This window comes from Fusarium redolens (assembly GCF_020744475.1).
Source record: "Fusarium redolens strain MPI-CAGE-AT-0023 chromosome Unknown BKA55scaffold_1, whole genome shotgun sequence".
NCBI classification, from domain to species: domain Eukaryota; kingdom Fungi; phylum Ascomycota; class Sordariomycetes; order Hypocreales; family Nectriaceae; genus Fusarium; species Fusarium redolens.
The window spans coordinates 531344-547973 of NW_025763664.1; the positions used below are offsets into that span (position 1 = coordinate 531344).

General features: G+C 46.7%; 7 protein-coding genes across 7 annotated transcripts; 3 read left to right on the forward strand and 4 right to left on the reverse strand.

Annotated features, from left to right (window-relative positions):
* Positions 1 to 1171: 1171 nt before the first annotated feature.
* BKA55DRAFT_496238 (SGNH hydrolase-type esterase domain-containing protein) lies at positions 1172 to 2006 on the forward strand (the record flags this gene model as incomplete). The annotated part of the gene is made up of 2 exons (XM_046186356.1): positions 1172 to 1290; positions 1349 to 2006. 2 exons carry the CDS (start codon positions 1172 to 1174, stop codon positions 2004 to 2006), a joined length of 777 nt encoding a protein of 258 aa, XP_046055887.1.
* Positions 1987 to 4028, reverse strand: BKA55DRAFT_547885 (major facilitator superfamily domain-containing protein). The gene is made up of 2 exons (XM_046191068.1): positions 3782 to 4028; positions 1987 to 3727 (listed from the first exon to the last, which is right to left on the reverse strand). Exons 1-2 carry the CDS (start codon positions 3901 to 3903, stop codon positions 2344 to 2346), a joined length of 1506 nt encoding a protein of 501 aa, XP_046055888.1. The 5' UTR covers positions 3904 to 4028; the 3' UTR covers positions 1987 to 2343.
* Positions 4029 to 4905: 877 nt separating this feature from the next.
* BKA55DRAFT_682212 (uncharacterized protein) lies at positions 4906 to 5355 on the forward strand (the record flags this gene model as incomplete). The annotated part of the gene is made up of 1 exon (XM_046198303.1): positions 4906 to 5355. The coding sequence occupies one exon, from the start codon at positions 4906 to 4908 to the stop codon at positions 5353 to 5355; it is 450 nt and encodes a 149-aa protein (XP_046055889.1).
* Positions 5356 to 7102: 1747 nt separating this feature from the next.
* BKA55DRAFT_682213 (uncharacterized protein) lies at positions 7103 to 7615 on the reverse strand (the record flags this gene model as incomplete). Its single annotated transcript, XM_046198304.1, has 1 exon — positions 7103 to 7615. One exon carries the CDS (start codon positions 7613 to 7615, stop codon positions 7103 to 7105), a length of 513 nt encoding a protein of 170 aa, XP_046055890.1.
* A 780-nt stretch (positions 7616 to 8395) lies between these two features.
* BKA55DRAFT_2019 (uncharacterized protein) lies at positions 8396 to 11468 on the reverse strand. Its single transcript, XM_046185113.1, has 5 exons — positions 11095 to 11468; positions 10427 to 11045; positions 9893 to 10361; positions 9515 to 9810; positions 8396 to 9459 (listed from the first exon to the last, which is right to left on the reverse strand). The coding sequence occupies exons 1-5, from the start codon at positions 11344 to 11346 to the stop codon at positions 8603 to 8605; spliced, it is 2493 nt and encodes an 830-aa protein (XP_046055891.1). The 5' UTR covers positions 11347 to 11468; the 3' UTR covers positions 8396 to 8602.
* Positions 11469 to 13305: 1837 nt separating this feature from the next.
* BKA55DRAFT_473755 (ankyrin repeat-containing domain protein) lies at positions 13306 to 13818 on the forward strand (the record flags this gene model as incomplete). Its single annotated transcript, XM_046186156.1, has 1 exon — positions 13306 to 13818. A coding segment is annotated over one exon (513 nt), but the record flags the coding sequence as incomplete, so codon positions are not given.
* A 276-nt stretch (positions 13819 to 14094) lies between these two features.
* Positions 14095 to 15087, reverse strand: BKA55DRAFT_699312 (uncharacterized protein; the record flags this gene model as incomplete). The annotated part of the gene is made up of 2 exons (XM_046200571.1): positions 14095 to 14727; positions 15063 to 15087. The coding sequence occupies 2 exons, from the start codon at positions 15085 to 15087 to the stop codon at positions 14120 to 14122; spliced, it is 633 nt and encodes a 210-aa protein (XP_046055893.1). The 3' UTR covers positions 14095 to 14119.
* Between the last annotated feature and the right edge of the window lie 1543 nt (positions 15088 to 16630).

Below are 16630 nucleotides of genomic sequence, written 5' to 3' on the forward strand. Positions count from 1 at the left end.
GCGAAAGTCTTGAAAGTTTAGCAAACTTCTTATGCTTCAGGAGCTTGAACTTTAAGTAGAGCTGCTTGCACGCCGTTGAGTCACACCTACAAACAGCGAGTAACGCGGTGAGACGGCCTATAGGTCAAAGGAGGGGTTATAAGAAGTCCAAAGCCCTCACAAAAGGTCAAAGAGCACATATAACCACGTATAAGGAATATACTCAGTCCCCAGGGAGCAAGGAAACTTCTGACTTTGAACTGAAGTACCAAGATTGACTGGTCTATAGGCCTACTAAGTTATACTAAGCTTACCCGAAATCTTTTTTCTTTACAATAAAGATCCTAAGTCTTCTTGCCTTTCTTAGTCAGTGTTCCCCATGGCGATGATGGTAGCTTGACCCACGTAGGCAATTTGGAACAGATACCCTCCCTTATTCCCATAAACTATCAAGTCTCTATCGCATATTCTTCTCAACATACCCAACAACGGTAGCAGCCCAAGCCTTCATCGCAGTTACAAACACCTCATCCATCTTCACAGCATCACCATCCTGCAGGTTCTGAATCTCCACCCCGATGCTTTGAATGCGCCACTCAGTAGACCTGTTAATCTCATTTAATTCCTCCACCTCCTGCATAATTACCGTCATCGTGTAGTGCATGGGGTTTATTCTAGATGTGGTCTCAGTCCACAGGTGGCGTAAAAAGAGAACAGCCTTGCACAAAGTGATCTTGTTAATTTCAGACCATACTATGGCAATCATCGCAGGATCGTGGGGTAGACGATCTCCCCCACACGTAGTATGTCTATAATAAGTAACGGAGAATCGTGGGGTTGATATTCTCCGTTTGGGTCTTTTTGCACGCATTCCTACCTTAGCCCGTTTCAAATTTATGTATCCGCGTATAGCAAAACTATAAACCCTCTGTAACAAGGCTTAATTAAGTCTTCGGATAGGTGATGTAAACTCCGAATACCCAATTTGGGACTTTACATGGATGCCATCTATGCCGAGCTGCCGAGCTCGGCATTTGAAGTGGTCACTCCGGATTCTAATTTTCCCACCACTCTCCAGCTTAGTTGTATCCAAGTAGACATACTTGCCTGAATTGAAAATGCTTAAGAAGACGATGATATTCGCATAATTGAATGCTTAAAATCATGTCAACTTTCTCTAGTCGTCTACAACATGCGCTTCTCAACCATTCTCGGCACGGTATTGCTTGCAGCGCCTATCCAGGCAGCGAAGCTATTAATTTGTTCTGATAGCACGACGGCAAACTATGCCACTGGAAATGCCCTACAGGGGTAAGTAGTTTCGGCCAAAGCATCAGAACATCTGCCCTTACTCATTGATGGATGATAGCTGGGGCTTTTACATCCAAGACTATACAACCTTGACGGTTTCGAACCTTGCCAAAAATGGCCGCTCGACCAGGTCCTTTATCAACGAAGGCCTATGGAAAGACTTGTTGTCAAAGACAGCGTCAGGAGATTTTGTGGTTATTGAGATGGGCCACAACGATGACGGGGATCCCACTGCATCTGACCGCGCCACCCTGCCCGGTACTGGCGAAGAAACTGTCACTGTTACCACGACCACAGGCAGTAAAGAGGTCGTTCATACATTTGGCTGGTATTTGCGCAAGATGATCGCTGACGTCAAGGCCAAGGGAGCAACGCCTATTCTCTCCGGTATGGTCAACCGCAACTACTGGACGGGCAACACACTGCAATCAAAATGGCCCTTTGCGGACTATGCTGAGGCTGTGGCCAAAGCCGCTGGAGTCGAATACATCAATCACACAAACTATTCCGTGGCTTTGTTCCAGGCGATGGGACCTACGAAGGCCAAAACCTACTACCCTAACGATAACACGCATACCAACTGGGATGGAGCCAAATTGAACACACAGACCTTTGTTCAAGCTGTCAAGTATAAGTGTGGCAGGACTAGTGTGCTTAAGAAGTATGTTAATGCGGCTGGTAACGCTATCAAGAGCCCAGCTCAACAGTCATGCTAGTGTAGCTTGACGGAAGCAATATCTTCGTGATATAGCTCGCATGGAGTCAGCGGACAGGAAGCACAAATTTCATCAACATATTCACTTATCATATTATTGCTGTTTGTCATACTTTTATCAGTAAGACCTCCAGAATAACGAAAAGAGGAAGTCTAAACCTGCGCCTGGTTTACCTATTGGCCAATGTATCTACGTTAACGTCCATTTCTTTATATATATTAACCAGTTTCTACTTACTACGTGGGTATTTCTGGGTTAGCTCACCAAGAATATCATACTATCGTAACTTATTGAGAATCCCAATCAGTGTCAGGGATCGGAAGTTATGAGATACCTTCTACAACTGATTCCTCACCCTTGTCCTCCTCACTCCCCCGGATCCCTCTATCACTGCGGTATCTTCAAGTTCTCCTGACTTTTGCATCTTCCTGTTGTCATTCCAGTAGTAAAATATCATGCCAGCAATAAGTACAATACTACCCGCATAAAGACACAAAATCTTCAGAAAGCCGTTGCGATAGTATGGCGCGTCACTCTTGACAAATATATTCTGTCCAGCGAGTCCTCCGACGTTAGAACCGGCAACAGCCAGCGCAAGCCCGATGCATCGGACCTGCGGATCAGCAGTGTTGATGCTAAACCAGGCATCATTAAGACTCTGAGATACTGCCATCCCAGAGGTCAGAAGTGTGAGGATGGCGTACTTTAGCCAGACGTCGGTACTCCCGACAACAGCGAATTGAACACCAGAGAAGACGAGCGAGTACACGCCGCAGAGTAGGCATAGAGGTCCTCGAGACAAGGTCTTGTCGCTGACCCATGATACAAGAATTGCCAAGATGCATACTCCAAAGTTATGAACGGCTGACAGGAAACTTGCCGTAGATGCTTCGAAGCCGAGGTTCTTGATGATTGAAGGTGTGTAGAAAACCAAACCTCCTTTGGGAGTGATGGAAATGGCGTTGATGCTGAAATGGCCCCACATTGGAAAACTCGTCAAGAGAATGCGCAGCGCAGTCTTGGGGGTGATGCCAGAGAGCTTTACATGCTTGCGCGGATCATCGAGGATTACACGCTTGGCCAAGATATCCCTCTCTTCATCGTTGAACAAGTCGAATCGCTTAATGCCTGCAAGTGGAAGCGTATTGGTTGTCGAACGAGGCATGACCAAGATGAACACAACGCCAACGACCAGGGTGAAGAGGCCATCAATGATAAAAAGCCATTGCCATCGCTTCAAACCGCTCGTCTCTGGAATCTTGAAGATCAGACCGGCGAGAAGGCCGCTTACACCTGCAGAGCAGTAATTCCCAACGTACACAAGCGTAGCCCGTAACGCCATCTCCCTCCTCGTATAAAACGACGCAATTATCGTCAGCGAGGCAGCCAGGTATCCGGCCTCCCACATTCCCAGCAGGAAGCGCGTAGCGTAGAATCCCGATAGGTTGTGGATAGCTGCTTGAGCCGTTGCTATGGTTCCCCATGTCAAGATCTGTATGATGAGCCAAAGAGCAGGACCTATTCTGGATAGGACCATGTTGAAGGGTATCTCGAAGATTACGACGGCTGCCAGCATGAGCTGGTTTCCGTAGTTGACGTTGTCGTTGGTGATGCCGAGATCTTTGGTGAAGCTTGTCGTCATGGCGTAACCGACATTTCCTCTGTCGAGTTGTAGGGCGAAGAGGCCGAGCATGAGAATAGGTAAGACGGTGAAGTCGATCCTGATGGAAAGCGTTAGTATCCAGCGGATGATATGAGGAGACCGGCTGACTGACTTTCTTCTCAGCTTGACTTCAGCCTTTTCAGTCCAGTCACAGATAGGTACTTGACTTTGTGATTCCTCTGCTCCTGTTTTATCAACGGAGCTGTCCACTTGGGACTCATTTTGGGAAGCCATGGTAGCCACGGTAAAAGACTGGAAGACAATTGATTGCCATGTTGCAAGAGATCCAGGTTTTTTGAGGAAACTTGGTGGTTTATAACCTACTAGGGTTAAGTTAACTACGGGTGGCTAGGTGAATGCCCCGCTTGATTGACGTGTCCAAGGTTCATTAGCTTTCCTTGATTGAAATCGATCTGCAGGTCTGTATGAATAAATGCACTGGATTGGGTACAGTATCATGTTATCTGATCGCCGGCTTGCGGGCCCGGAGACTACCGTACGCCAGTTGATCCATCTTTGGTATAGTGGTCTGAATCAGCCAATCACCGACTGGATAGATGAGGAGCATGCCGATCAGCGGGGACCCGGCGATCGTTGATCATCGCTTCAGATATCAATTTTCGGATAGCTTGCGCGAGAGGGATTTCCCAAACTAGCTTCCCACCAACTTATGATGGCGACGAGGAAGATAGTTTGTGTTTGCTGACAAATGGAGAGTGACTAACGAGCAATCTTCAGGGCAAACAGCGAGGACAAAACGTAGAACGTCTGACTGCAAGATATCTTGCGTCTCCCAAAAGCAATCGCGCGGGTAAAGGACGGTTTGACGGAAGGGGAGGCAATTCTGGAGAGGCTTATTGATGACTACCTAGGCAGTTCGCCTGATAACGCAAACGTATGGCAAGCTGTGCAATGATTTGCGAATGGAAGCATTCGTATTCATTGTTTACTCTATCAAACACTTGGTGACCTGGCTACAGGCGCAAGCCAGTTGTACAGATTGTCAAACAAAAATAAAAAGGCCAGAAAGGCTTGCCTTGCAGTGCGAATGAGTCTGTGTAGCACCAATCCGGTCCAGCTTTCAGCGAGACCGTGGAACCTGACCAGGCGGAAGATCCTTTTGGGGTTTTCCGTGTGCTTGAAGATTTTCTCCTCTGGCTGAAAATTCCTGCGCATCTCATTTATTACTTGAACTCTTCATCTCCTCCCTCGCAATATCACCCTCCATTGAACAAGATGCACATCCGATATCACACCATGATCCAAGCGGGATCGAGTTCAATATATCGATGTTCTGGCATCAGAGCGGTTATCGCGTTGTTGGCCCGATGTTCAGTTCGAGACAACTCCCTCTCAGGTCTTCAACTCCGGGAGACTCTCTCAGAGCTCGTTCACGGCGCCAACACAATCCTCCACCATGGACTATCGACGGGTAGAAACTTCTGTGCCTCCAAGTACCTACTCATATCAAAGGACTGGGACGTGGCATTCAATGAAGGGGATAATTCGGTCGAGGATCTTAAGGCTAGGACTGATGAGCCAGTTCTTGCGCTTTTTGAAGGCGGGGAGCCAGTGGTCCTTACTAGGATCAACCCAGTATCAACTACCACAGCGCCCAACCATGTTGAGCCAAATTACAATGGCCTAATGAGACCGGAGCAGCCAGCTGGCCCGCAGAACCGGTAGCTATACAAGGTTCCCCATCGAACAGCCAAGTTCCTACTCGACAGACAAGGGCGGTCCGGAGTGTTCACTTACGACGCGCCATATATATAAGTATTCATCATGGCATATCCAGAGGAGCTCTATGCAGCCTTAACCGACTTTGCACAGGCCCACCGCACAGACAAGCTGAACGCACTGACACTGCTCTTCGCGGCTCAACGTTGGGTCGACATCATGGGTCATCTAACAGGTATGCTGGAGCCATTCGCGGCCAATAAGGGCCTTCCCAATACCAGCCTCCCAATCTTCCTCATTGATTTCGAACATTGGGTGAGGGTCAACGAGCACCTCCAATGTCTCCAATTCATCCATCCATTTCGATGGATGAAAGAGATAGCCATGGAGAAGAGATGAATCAGTTCCAGGTAGATCAAAACGCTATCAACCCAGAATCAGCCCGACGCCTGGTACTATAGGCTCAACAACAATATGACAGAATCAATGTTGGGGGCGTGTCAGTCTAAGTTCTGTGTGGTGATTATAAGCTCTCAGCCACAGGTCTCAATTGCAAAGAGCACATCTAGATGATAATTTAGGACGTGTCAGTCTTAATGGTTAGAGTGTTTTGCATTAAAAATATTTTTTCATTCTTTTCGAACGCAAACGTTAACCATAACATCAATTCTAGAAGGACGGGTACCCGTCCACTTCTTAACTGCTATTGTAAAAAGGTATAACTGGCCTGCTTAGTCACTTACCAGCCAAGCTCCCTTTTGTATAAGGCGACCAGCACCTCTACTTTCTTATAAAGAAATTAAAGCTCTTTTAATCCTCTCTTATATACCCCTTAATTATATATATTATAATTATAAGCCTAGGTAGGATTAAGTCTTAATAACTTTTACTATTATATATTATATAATTAATTTTTATATAAGTTATAACTTTAAATAAGAAATATATAAAAAGGTATAATTAGCTTATTTAATTACTTACTAGCTAAGCTCCCTTTTATATAAGGTAATTAATACCTTTACTCTCTAAGAAAGAAATTAAGGCTCTTTTAACCCTCTCTTATGTACCCTTTAACTATGCATAGCATACTATTCGTTTTACTAGCCCACTAGATGTCCTACTAAAGCTCAATTATCGGCGCCGCAAGTCGATGCAGATTTAGGTAGTAGTAGCAGTAGGGCATTACTAAAGTACATTTAATCTAAGCAGTATAATTCTTCATAATCTTGCTAATACGAAATTCATTCTTCACTAATTAATTAATAGATTAAAGCTGCCATTCTGAGATCGTTCCATGCACTACTACTTACTGGAAATGGGGTATATACTTTGACCAAGAGGTCGTCTGGTAAGCTGAGGTAGGGAGAGCGCGGAGCCTAAGAAACGGTTCAACCAATACGTAAGCTCGACCTATCATGTAACTCCAACAAGTAGATAACAAATGTGTGCTTGGCTAGAGTCCGAGGTCCAAATGAATATGAGGCCAACCAAGCAATGGGCCACCATACTGTGGTAGTGATCAGCATTACAAATACTGCGCACTTCCATAACAGGGATTCCAGCTCTGAAGGGAAAGTCGATTTCCAAGAGACAAGGAGCAAGCAGTCCATGAAAATCCATAGGCCATAGATCATGGCATCTTCTTCCCATCCCCATTGCGACGGATGCATCTCTTTAACGGACGGGAGGTATCAGTCGACAACTAGAGTATGAGCAGGGTTATTTCTCACCGATTCCGCGAGTTTGTCTGGAATCAGGGGCTCTTGAGCTTTCCACTTGAAAATTCAAGTCTGCTTTCGAACCAGTAGAAGTCCCAACCGACCTGATGAAGCTCTCGAGGAACCGGCCTCCACCAGTAGCTGTTCGAATCGCAGTTCGCGGGCTTGGAAAGCTCATGAGCAATGTCAGCAAGAGTGTTGGGTTCCAGCTCTTCACATTGTACCAAAGTCCGACACTGGATGTTGACCGGCTTTTTCCACCAAAAGAAATACGCCCACCAAGTCGCGAAAATAAGAGGTATAGTTTCTACTTCCAACGTAGTGAGGTGAAGACCCTGGTGGAGTCTTGAAAAGGCCATAACTAAAGAGTAGGTAGATTGAAACAAAGCGAGACCTTTTACAAAGCCATCAGCATCACTCCAATCATTTAGATCGTCGATACTAATTTTAGGAAGCAAGGCCATTTTTCTTTTAACCAGTTCGTAGAGTTCCGCTGATCGAAAGGCATACTCTTTGTTCGAAGAATCGCGAATACGGTAGCCGCCCATTTCAGCGTAGAATGCATGCTTTAGTGTCTACTAGCCGTAGGTGTCCTCCTTTCTCATATTAGCGACGTGTCGTTTAGCATCGCGCCATTGGGAAAATGCCAAAGTCGCGACGCCATCATGCACAATAAGATTTATAACCCAGATTTTGACCCTACGTAGCCAGGACAAGTAGGTAGCCTCCCCTTCCAGGGGTATGTTGACGTGAAATAAGGTCCAGACATTAAGAACCAAGACAGCGAGACAGGGCATAAGTATTCCAATGGTTCCTCGGTCCTTTGGTTCCGGTTGGAAACCTAGCCTGACAAGTCCCGGTTTGATTTCATCCATGGCGCTGTATCTTGATAGTTATGTTCTCCGATTCTGTGAATAATAGGTATGAACAGGATGATGTCTGTTTAAGATAACGATGTTTTGAAAAGTCAAAGCTAGTAATATCGCTCCTTTGGACTGTCTGATCAAGAGTGCCAGACTTGAATTCTTACAAATTGTTGAATCAACAGTTGCCCCGTGGTGACCAAAGATTAGTAAATGCAAAAGCTCGGATTCAGCAGGTTTTCAGCTCCCTACATTTACAATAATGGCGCCTGCGGCTTGGAACAGAGTGGTCCATTCGAACCAAAAATATGCATGCATGGTTTAACTGGCATTGTAAAGCCAATAAGATGAAACCCAATGACCTAAAGCCCTAAAATCAATAATTTTAGATCAACAACCTCACTGTGCTACAGGACTTGCACATCAGTTTTTGGAGTCAAAAAACACCCTGATATGTCATATGTCATATGTCATGGAAGTCGGGCTCGGGTTTTAGTGAATATTGAGTGCGATAGTTCGTTTTCTTGAACTATCTCTTACTCAGAACCTCGATCAACTTTATATTTCTAAGTAACTGGTAGGTGACCCTTTCGTCAGGACAACGGCAGTTGCATTGAGTGCAGTATAGAGCTTAGTGAAACCCTCAGCATTCTACCTCCAGACTATGAACAGCTAGCTAGACACCGGATTATTTTCTAGAAAGCTACCGCTGTCACTGGAGTCATCTTTCAAAACACTTGAACCGTCAGAAAACGCGGATGACACGGTTGCGCCCAAATAATTGCGTCTGAAATTCGGCGGCAGCGATGCCCCTACTCCTTCCAGTACCTTACACTTGAATTCTTCGATAATACTTATCATCAAAGCTTCAATTCGACCAATTTTGAAGCATTTAAAGCCGTGGGGAAGTGCTTTCTTCACACGAAGATGAACTTCGCGACAGTGCTTGCGGTACTCCATGGCCGCATTTTCCACATCTCGCTTTTCAGGTTTTGCAATCGACTTTACTGCCGCCTCCCTGAAAGCTCGGGTGAGGATCAGAATGACATCGCAAGCGAGCATTAGAACCAACCGCGCTGTCGCCAACACGACCAAAGGGACATTTGTGGCCATGGGAATCAGGAAGAAAGGCATGCCACCGGAAACTATAGTGCACCCCAGTCCGCAGAGGGCCGCTATCTCAGCGATCGTCGTGCGAATGTTGTTGCCAAAGTCGTCCCATATATTCGCCTTACAGATTGAAAAGATTGTTTCGGCCGTGATAGTGGAGATACCGAAGCTTGTGACTACTGTTCGGCATACGTCAATAGCAGCAACAGTACGGTTCGTTGTCATTGCGCCAGGAATACCACCTATTGCCGATGAACTGATCAAAATTCTCTTGTAAATATTGATGGTCTCACCCAGGGCCAGGTCGACTTTTAGATCGAGTCGCGTGGCCTGGGCGCGTATGAACAAAAGCCTGACCCTTTCGTGGGTGAAAAGCTGCGTTGTTGCCAAGCTGAGGTTCCCGATTGAAGTTTCGTCGTCTGATATTGCACATTATTAGGCTTGGATTCAAGTTTTGGCATGTCTCAAACTTACGTATCGATACAGCAACGAGATCATCAAAACGGCCAAAGTCGTTCAGCTCTTTGTCAATCTGACACAACTGGCCTTCCAATTCTTTTTCGCCATAAAGATCTAGAGCTGCCAGGGTAACTGGTTCGTGGCGCTGTTCTAGGGCGCGTCGCCCTTCCATTAGCTTTGCGCCGAGAAATTCGTCCTTTTTTGTTGCAATGGCCACAATAGGTACATCCTGTGCATAGTCCGACAAGCCTTCGAATAACATCTTTTGAGCGGCCTGCTCGGGCCTGGGAGAGTTGACTTCAAAGCAGTACCTGATTCATCAGTCAGCCGATGTGGGCAGATTTGAGCCAGTTGAAGTGAGGTTTTGGTTGGATTGGGAATCACCATACATACCAAATTACGTGTAACCTTTCTTTGAAGTCCGTCTCAGCTGACCTCTTCTTCAGGAAGTCCTGAACACAACGTAGTTCGTCTTGGCCACCCGCCTCGAAACCACCCGAGTCATGGACAACAAGATCCGGCCGATCGTCCCATTTGATTTCTTCGTCTATTTGATGTATACCACGGGTCCGATGTGCTACGACTGTGGCTTCGACGCCAAATACCTTATTGATCAAGGATGATTTCCCGACTCCGCAATTTCCGCAGACGAGAATTCTGATAGCACCAGGTTCCTCGAGTACGTGGTCACCTGGCTCATTCCAGAAGCAGCCAGCCCGGAGATCATCCTTTTGACCTAAGGTATTGGATCTCCATTGGTGCAGAAATCGATAGAAGGGAAATTCTTTGGAGCCCCAACTAGTATGCATGAACTTGTCTAGCACCAAATAGACCGAGGGATGAATGATAGTACCCTGTGCACCTTTTATGAATCACCTACTGTCAGTACCTAGGAGCCCTGTTTGATGATAGACAAGGTCAACATACCGAAGTTGCAATAGCCATTGAGTTCGCCGTTATCTCCAAAAGGCTCCCTATGCCGCCTGATCCACAATGAGCCTCTAGAACTGTGTAGATGAACACTATATCTTCCGTTGCTCTCCTTATCTTGGTGAATGTTCCTGATGTCTTTCATCTGAACGACAAGCCCGTTTTTTGTCACACATTCCCATGCTCCGTCATTCTCTTCCAGACCGGTGATCTTCAGCGGACTTGTCAAGGGGCAGCGACCTCCAAAGTCGCCATCAAACTCGAGGTTAAGGCCATGGGTTTTACTCTCAATGAGCATCCATTGAAGGGGGTAAAGCGACAGCCCGTCCCTGTCGGCTGACCCTCCAATGTCGATATGGGCACCGACGAACCAAGCTTGGACAAAGGTTCGTTTCTCCAATCTTTGTGTTCGGTTGTTGAAGTTTGGGTAAATGTATTCGGGCTCAAATCTCCGGCGGTCTTCGTTTAATGCAAGAGCATGCCTCAGGTGCTGGATCGAAGGATTGAAAGAGATGTCGTATAAACGTTCATCCTGGACTACCTTCACGGTATCGAAAACACCGACGAACTGTATGGTCGGAGCCGGTCTTGTTCTTGCCTCAAACATATTGTGGATCTGGACTTTTCAGTTACACATCATCAGTTTCCTCAGTGAAGTTACGTACCTGACCTTCTCCAAGCTTGTTCTGCTGTTGCAGCTTCTTGTAAACCTTCAAGGCGAGCTTGAAATCTTCTATGAAAGAGTGCTGTCCAGCAGATGATATTGCGCCCATATAGTGCAGTAGGCCTGCCACAGCGCGAACGACATAGGCTCCACGACTGAACCCATATAGCCAGACCTCATCGTTTGGTCCCGATGATTGACAAATAAACTCATAGACGCTGCGGATCTGCTCGATGCATGGACCGCCGAGCATACCGGCGAATAGTCTCTCGCCAGGGCTTATACCCTCTTCGGCGGCGATGCCAGGGTAGTATTTTTTGATTTGATGGAACCTAGTAGTTTCGGTTAGTATTATATTTGTGTAAAAGGTTGCATTTTACCTCTTTCCAGAGCGGTCATCGCATTCACCCTTCTTGATAGTTGTGTAGAAGCGATAAATGTTGGTAATATTATGGTCCCGATTCCCGTGCGCACCATCAGGCCCACACCATGTCCCATCAACGCAGATAATCAACCGAACTGGAACACTGTTGCTCATGGTGGCGTAATTGGTCAGGATTTTCGAAGTGAGTAGTGGAAAAGTTTGATGAGAAACTGAAATATATGTTTGGAATGGTCTGGACAAGACAATCGGGCAGCCCATCTGTTTTAAGCAAAACCAGACCATTTACCAAAGTCATCGAGGGTGGGAACCCTTCGGAATGCAGGCCAACTAGTGTAGTTGTCTCTTTCTTCCCAACGCCGATTTCTATTTCCTCGATTGGACGGCACGTAACTTTTCTTGTGCTGGCAAGGCAAACAGATGGCTGAAACATGTGGAACAAGCCCTCTCCTTATGGCTGCTTATGTCTCAGCCAAACCAATTGGAAGCATGTCGTGTCCTCGAGAGGCTGTTTGGGTGACCATTGCTTACATACTTTCCCAAGACGAGGCTTGGAGTATCCAGGCCGAGACTGTGACTTGGGCAGTCACCTTTGCATAGGTAGTTGGACTCAACGATCCTCCCCAAGTGAGGGACGTTCTTTAGAGAACGCTGTTTATTAATAGCAATAATAGTAACACTACTTCTCAGCTGTAAGAGATGGAGAGGGGTAACGAGCGGAGCATTATACACACCAAGCGGCTGGCTGTACTGCGTAGTACGGATTGCGTGGCACAATTGAGTCAACCGCCTTAAACCACTGCTCAAAGCTCAGTATGGCATTTGGTGGCTATGTTCTGCTTGTTTGGCCCATCAACATTTCTGTATTGGTATATAGTAGCCGACTGACAGCATCAGATCAACATTGTTCATCGGCCTTGCGGAATTTCTGGTTCGCAGATTAGGTTGCCTACATATGGCTTTATGCAGGTCAAATCATTGCATACACGAGTTCCTTCTTTGTTGTCCGAAACATATTGTCTCACTACGCAGCCTGATTCCTACCTACATAATGTGTGCCTATAAATCCCGAGGCAACTAATAATGAGGGCGTGACTACTGCGCAGCCGGATTCATCTGATCGGAGATGAAACTGGCTGTACCTCGCTCCCTGCAAAGTTAGTGCTTTGGAACCCTCTGAATGTCTATAATGTGTGTTTATTAGCCATCACTCTGTGCAAAGTGCTCCGTACAGGCCAGGCAATGGGTGGCGCGGGGGGGTTGAAAGAGAAATCATGGCTTTTTCTACAAGTGCAGGGATCGTAGTACCTATCACGCCGCCACTCAGCCGCCAACCAATATTTGCACCTTGGCACCAGTAAATTGTCTGATCAATAACTCCCAGCGCTAATACAGCTGACGGAGGAGGTCAAGCGTGGGGGGCAGGTAATTTGCCCGAGATGAGAGTGACGGTTTGGGGTTAAGATCTCTCGCTGTTTACAAGGTTATTCAAGACCTAGCAAGCTATGATAGGGATACTAGATGTCTGTGTTCTCGGCCTCCCATCTTATCCAACAGCAGGCTCACCGCTCTGAGCATATGTAGCAATCACTTGTTCACAGAAAAGGATTGTCACATCCAGGGACAACAGCATGATCTTGTGTGGACCATTGAGGGAATATCACAGCGAAGATGTATGCTAGGCAGCTTTCTTAGCTTTGTATATCAACCCTGCCATTTACACCTGATTCCTCTTGTTCTCTTCCTTGCCTGTCACATTCTTGATTATAATACAGGACGTCGCTTTATGTCTGATCTAGTATCCTCCACCCATTTTAGGACTTGCCTGAATTGCACGAAGCTTGCTACAGCGGACGTTTTGAGGAGGTAAAGTTTCTGCTTGATAACGGCGCACAATCTGGAATCAAGGATTCGGCAGGATCCACGCCACTCCACTATGCTGTTCTCGGAGGCTCTGAGGATACAGTGAGTCTTCTTGCATCACGAAGCTCTGTGAGAGAAAGTATCGATGAGCCAGATGCCAAGGGCAATCCGGCATTAATAGTCGCAATCCTCCGACAGAACAGGCCTATGGTACAAGCTCTCATCGCCAACGGGGCATCTGTCGAACACCAGGATTCAGCTGGCTTAACGGCACTACACCACGCTGCCATAGCGGGCTTTAACGACGGTCTTGATTTGATCATTGATGAAACCGCGGATCTTAACGTACCAGACAAACGAGGTTATACCGCGGTGCATCATGCTGTTAATAGCGCTGAGGCGAGCAATAACACGATTAGACTTCTTAAAGAAGGAGGAGCAGATTTAGAGGTGCAAGACCATGTTGGGCTCACCCCGCTGATGTTGGCTGTTCATCTGGGAAAGCTTTTTAAGACGCGACAATTATTATCACAGGGGGTTCATCCTCACGCGAGTAGCGCACGCGGTTGGTCAGCCATTGATGTCCTGAATTCTCAAGGGCATCAGACTAGGGGACATGCTCTGATCAGAGATTTGTTTGAAGAAATACCTGCAAACTCCAAGTTCGAGGGTTCAAGTTCGGATTTTGAACCATTTGACCCAACCTCTGACCCTGATGATTATATATACTAGATAATATTCGACACAGTCCCATCACTTGCATGTCAGACCTCGATCTCAATCATGTTTGCGTAAAACTGAATGTTCCGCCGTGAAACGTCCCATTGACCTGAGTGGCCGTATTGCTCGCAACATTCTGATCTCCCTGTCCTGTATGAATATACTGCCTCCCAATCCCAGTATTATTCAGCACCATTGATGAATTCTTGCCCACAGTTCTATCCGTTCCCATACCCATCAACTCCTTGATCTGCTCTCTCGTAGCAGCCTTGACAACATGGTTCAACGTAAGAACCTGCAGATCCCCAAGGATGCCCTCAACTAGCACGTTGGCCTTGTCGACTTGAGGAAAAGACTTCACAGCTCTGAGATATCTATGCGTTCGGGTCGCTCCACTCGGGGGCACCATGGCCTCGAAAGTTTGATGGAGCTGTGTTGCTTTTTCGCTACAAGCTTTCAGTACGGCTTCAAGCGCAACGTATGATTCTAGTGGTTGAGAGTCCTTTTGGATGCCTTGAGCCGCTATCGTGAGGCTCTCTTGTATGAGGGGGAGGCGAGACGCTGCATCTCGAAGTGATGGGGGTAGACCAGAGGAGTCTTTGGCGGTCTTGTATAGAGTGATCGTAGCCTCGATGACGGTGATGGCACCGGAAATGATGCCCAGAACTTCTGCTCCCGATATTATGGTAAAGTAGTTGCAGTTATTGCATTTAATCCCTCAAACTAAAACAGCAATGGGATGGCTGCTGGGGTGAGTTGATGTTCGGCCCTGCCTGGTAGAGAAGATTTACAACCAGGCCGGGCTGTGACTGTGTCTCTGTTGGTCAAGGCTTGAAAATCTCTGTAACTCACAAACACAATTGGATTATGCCTTGTCGTTTTCAGAATGGCGTCGTGCCCGAGCGGGGGTATTTATGCAGTCAGCATGCAACCCCCTCGCCAGGCATGCAGCCCTCTCAGGCCTCCGCAGAGAGCAAGAAAACTTCCCACCTGTCAGAAATAACTAGTCAAAAGGTCGTCTAAGCTCATGCTAAACTTACCTAGGCTTTTATGTCGTTTAGGATCGAGTTTCTGCCTTGAGAGTCACCCACTCAGAGATGGCACGCAATCCTTGCTCCGAGCGCTTTATACCGCCAAGTCCAATGCAGTGGCTGAGCTACAGAGGTTTCTGTTTATTAAGGTCCAGTATGAATGTCACTGCATCCACAATTTCCTGAGCTATATCCAGTTATGAAGCAATGTCGCAGACGAGGGCTGTGGACAACTAAGATCTATTGAGAATCTGTTCGACACCGTTTCACAAGATGGAGAAAAGATGGAGCGCTACGTGTCGGCTGTCAAGAACAGCGATGGGAAGAAAGTCGAGACGATCATGGTGGAGCTTCTTACCAACGCGAGCCTTGTGGCAGTCGAGCCTCTCGTGACTCAAGACGATATCAACACATTACAGGGAGCTTTGGTAGAAGTGAAGAAACTCCCTCCATCCTTGGAAGAATATCGCAGCGCAGAAGTAGTATTGAACAATAGCGGGTCGGGCAACCAGTTTTATCATGGTGGACCGGGGGATCAGAATCATTGCTCTGGTGGGATTTCAGGTGAATGGGGATAATCAGAATGCCAGGTACACGTACGCGGAAAAGCCCAAGGCAGATGAATAATAGGACGGTTAGTTGCCAGAAGACGTGATTTGCAGAATGAATACAGTTCAATTGTCATCTGCACTATTCTAAAACCCTTCATGTTGAAGGCGGGCTAGTTCAGTGTGCATAATTCTCCTTGAACAGATGCAAAGTATCTCAAGGGGCCTTGGTGATAGTGCGGCACATCACTCGTTACAAAGATGTTCTAGCCAGCAAGGCCCTCCAGGGGATGAGCGTTCAAAAAGACTGAGATAGAGAGCAAAATGCACTTATATTACCGTCTTTAAGGAACCTTTTCTTGCTTTGAGGCCATCTTCAAATGGGCTTAGTTTGTTGGATACTGTATTTCATGTGTATTTCAAGTAGGATGCCAACCTGAATGAATCCAGCTTTGACCCTATCCTTTCATATACGGCTCTTATGTTAACTTTTTAACCTTGAACAATATATTATAGGGTGAATACCTATATTCTGACATAATAGACTCACATCTCTAGGTCCATGTACAATGACATCTTTGAGGGGTTCCTACATACGTCTCACAAAGTGGGCACCGACAGATCTCACAAATTGCATCAGTGATCAGTGCCTGGCACTGCCAGCTACGATGCTTTTCTCGCGTGGCACCGCCTCATCCTAAGTCTCAGGATCACGTGAGCACTCTCATCAACAACAAATCTGCTTCCTTCTCAGTATCTCAACTCAGACAAAGCCCCTCTGATCTTCACTCCTCCTCAACATCAAGAAGGATATTCTGGTCGCTCACTACAACATCGCAACATCTTCTAACGCGATAAAAAGTGAGCGCATCAATAGCGACGTACTCAAGCACCATTGCACACCTTTTTCTTCTTTTCATATCTCAAAAAGCGCCTGCTCAGGGATACGCCCAACTTCAACGGCCCGAGAGGTAAGTGTGCTCATCCCTCTCA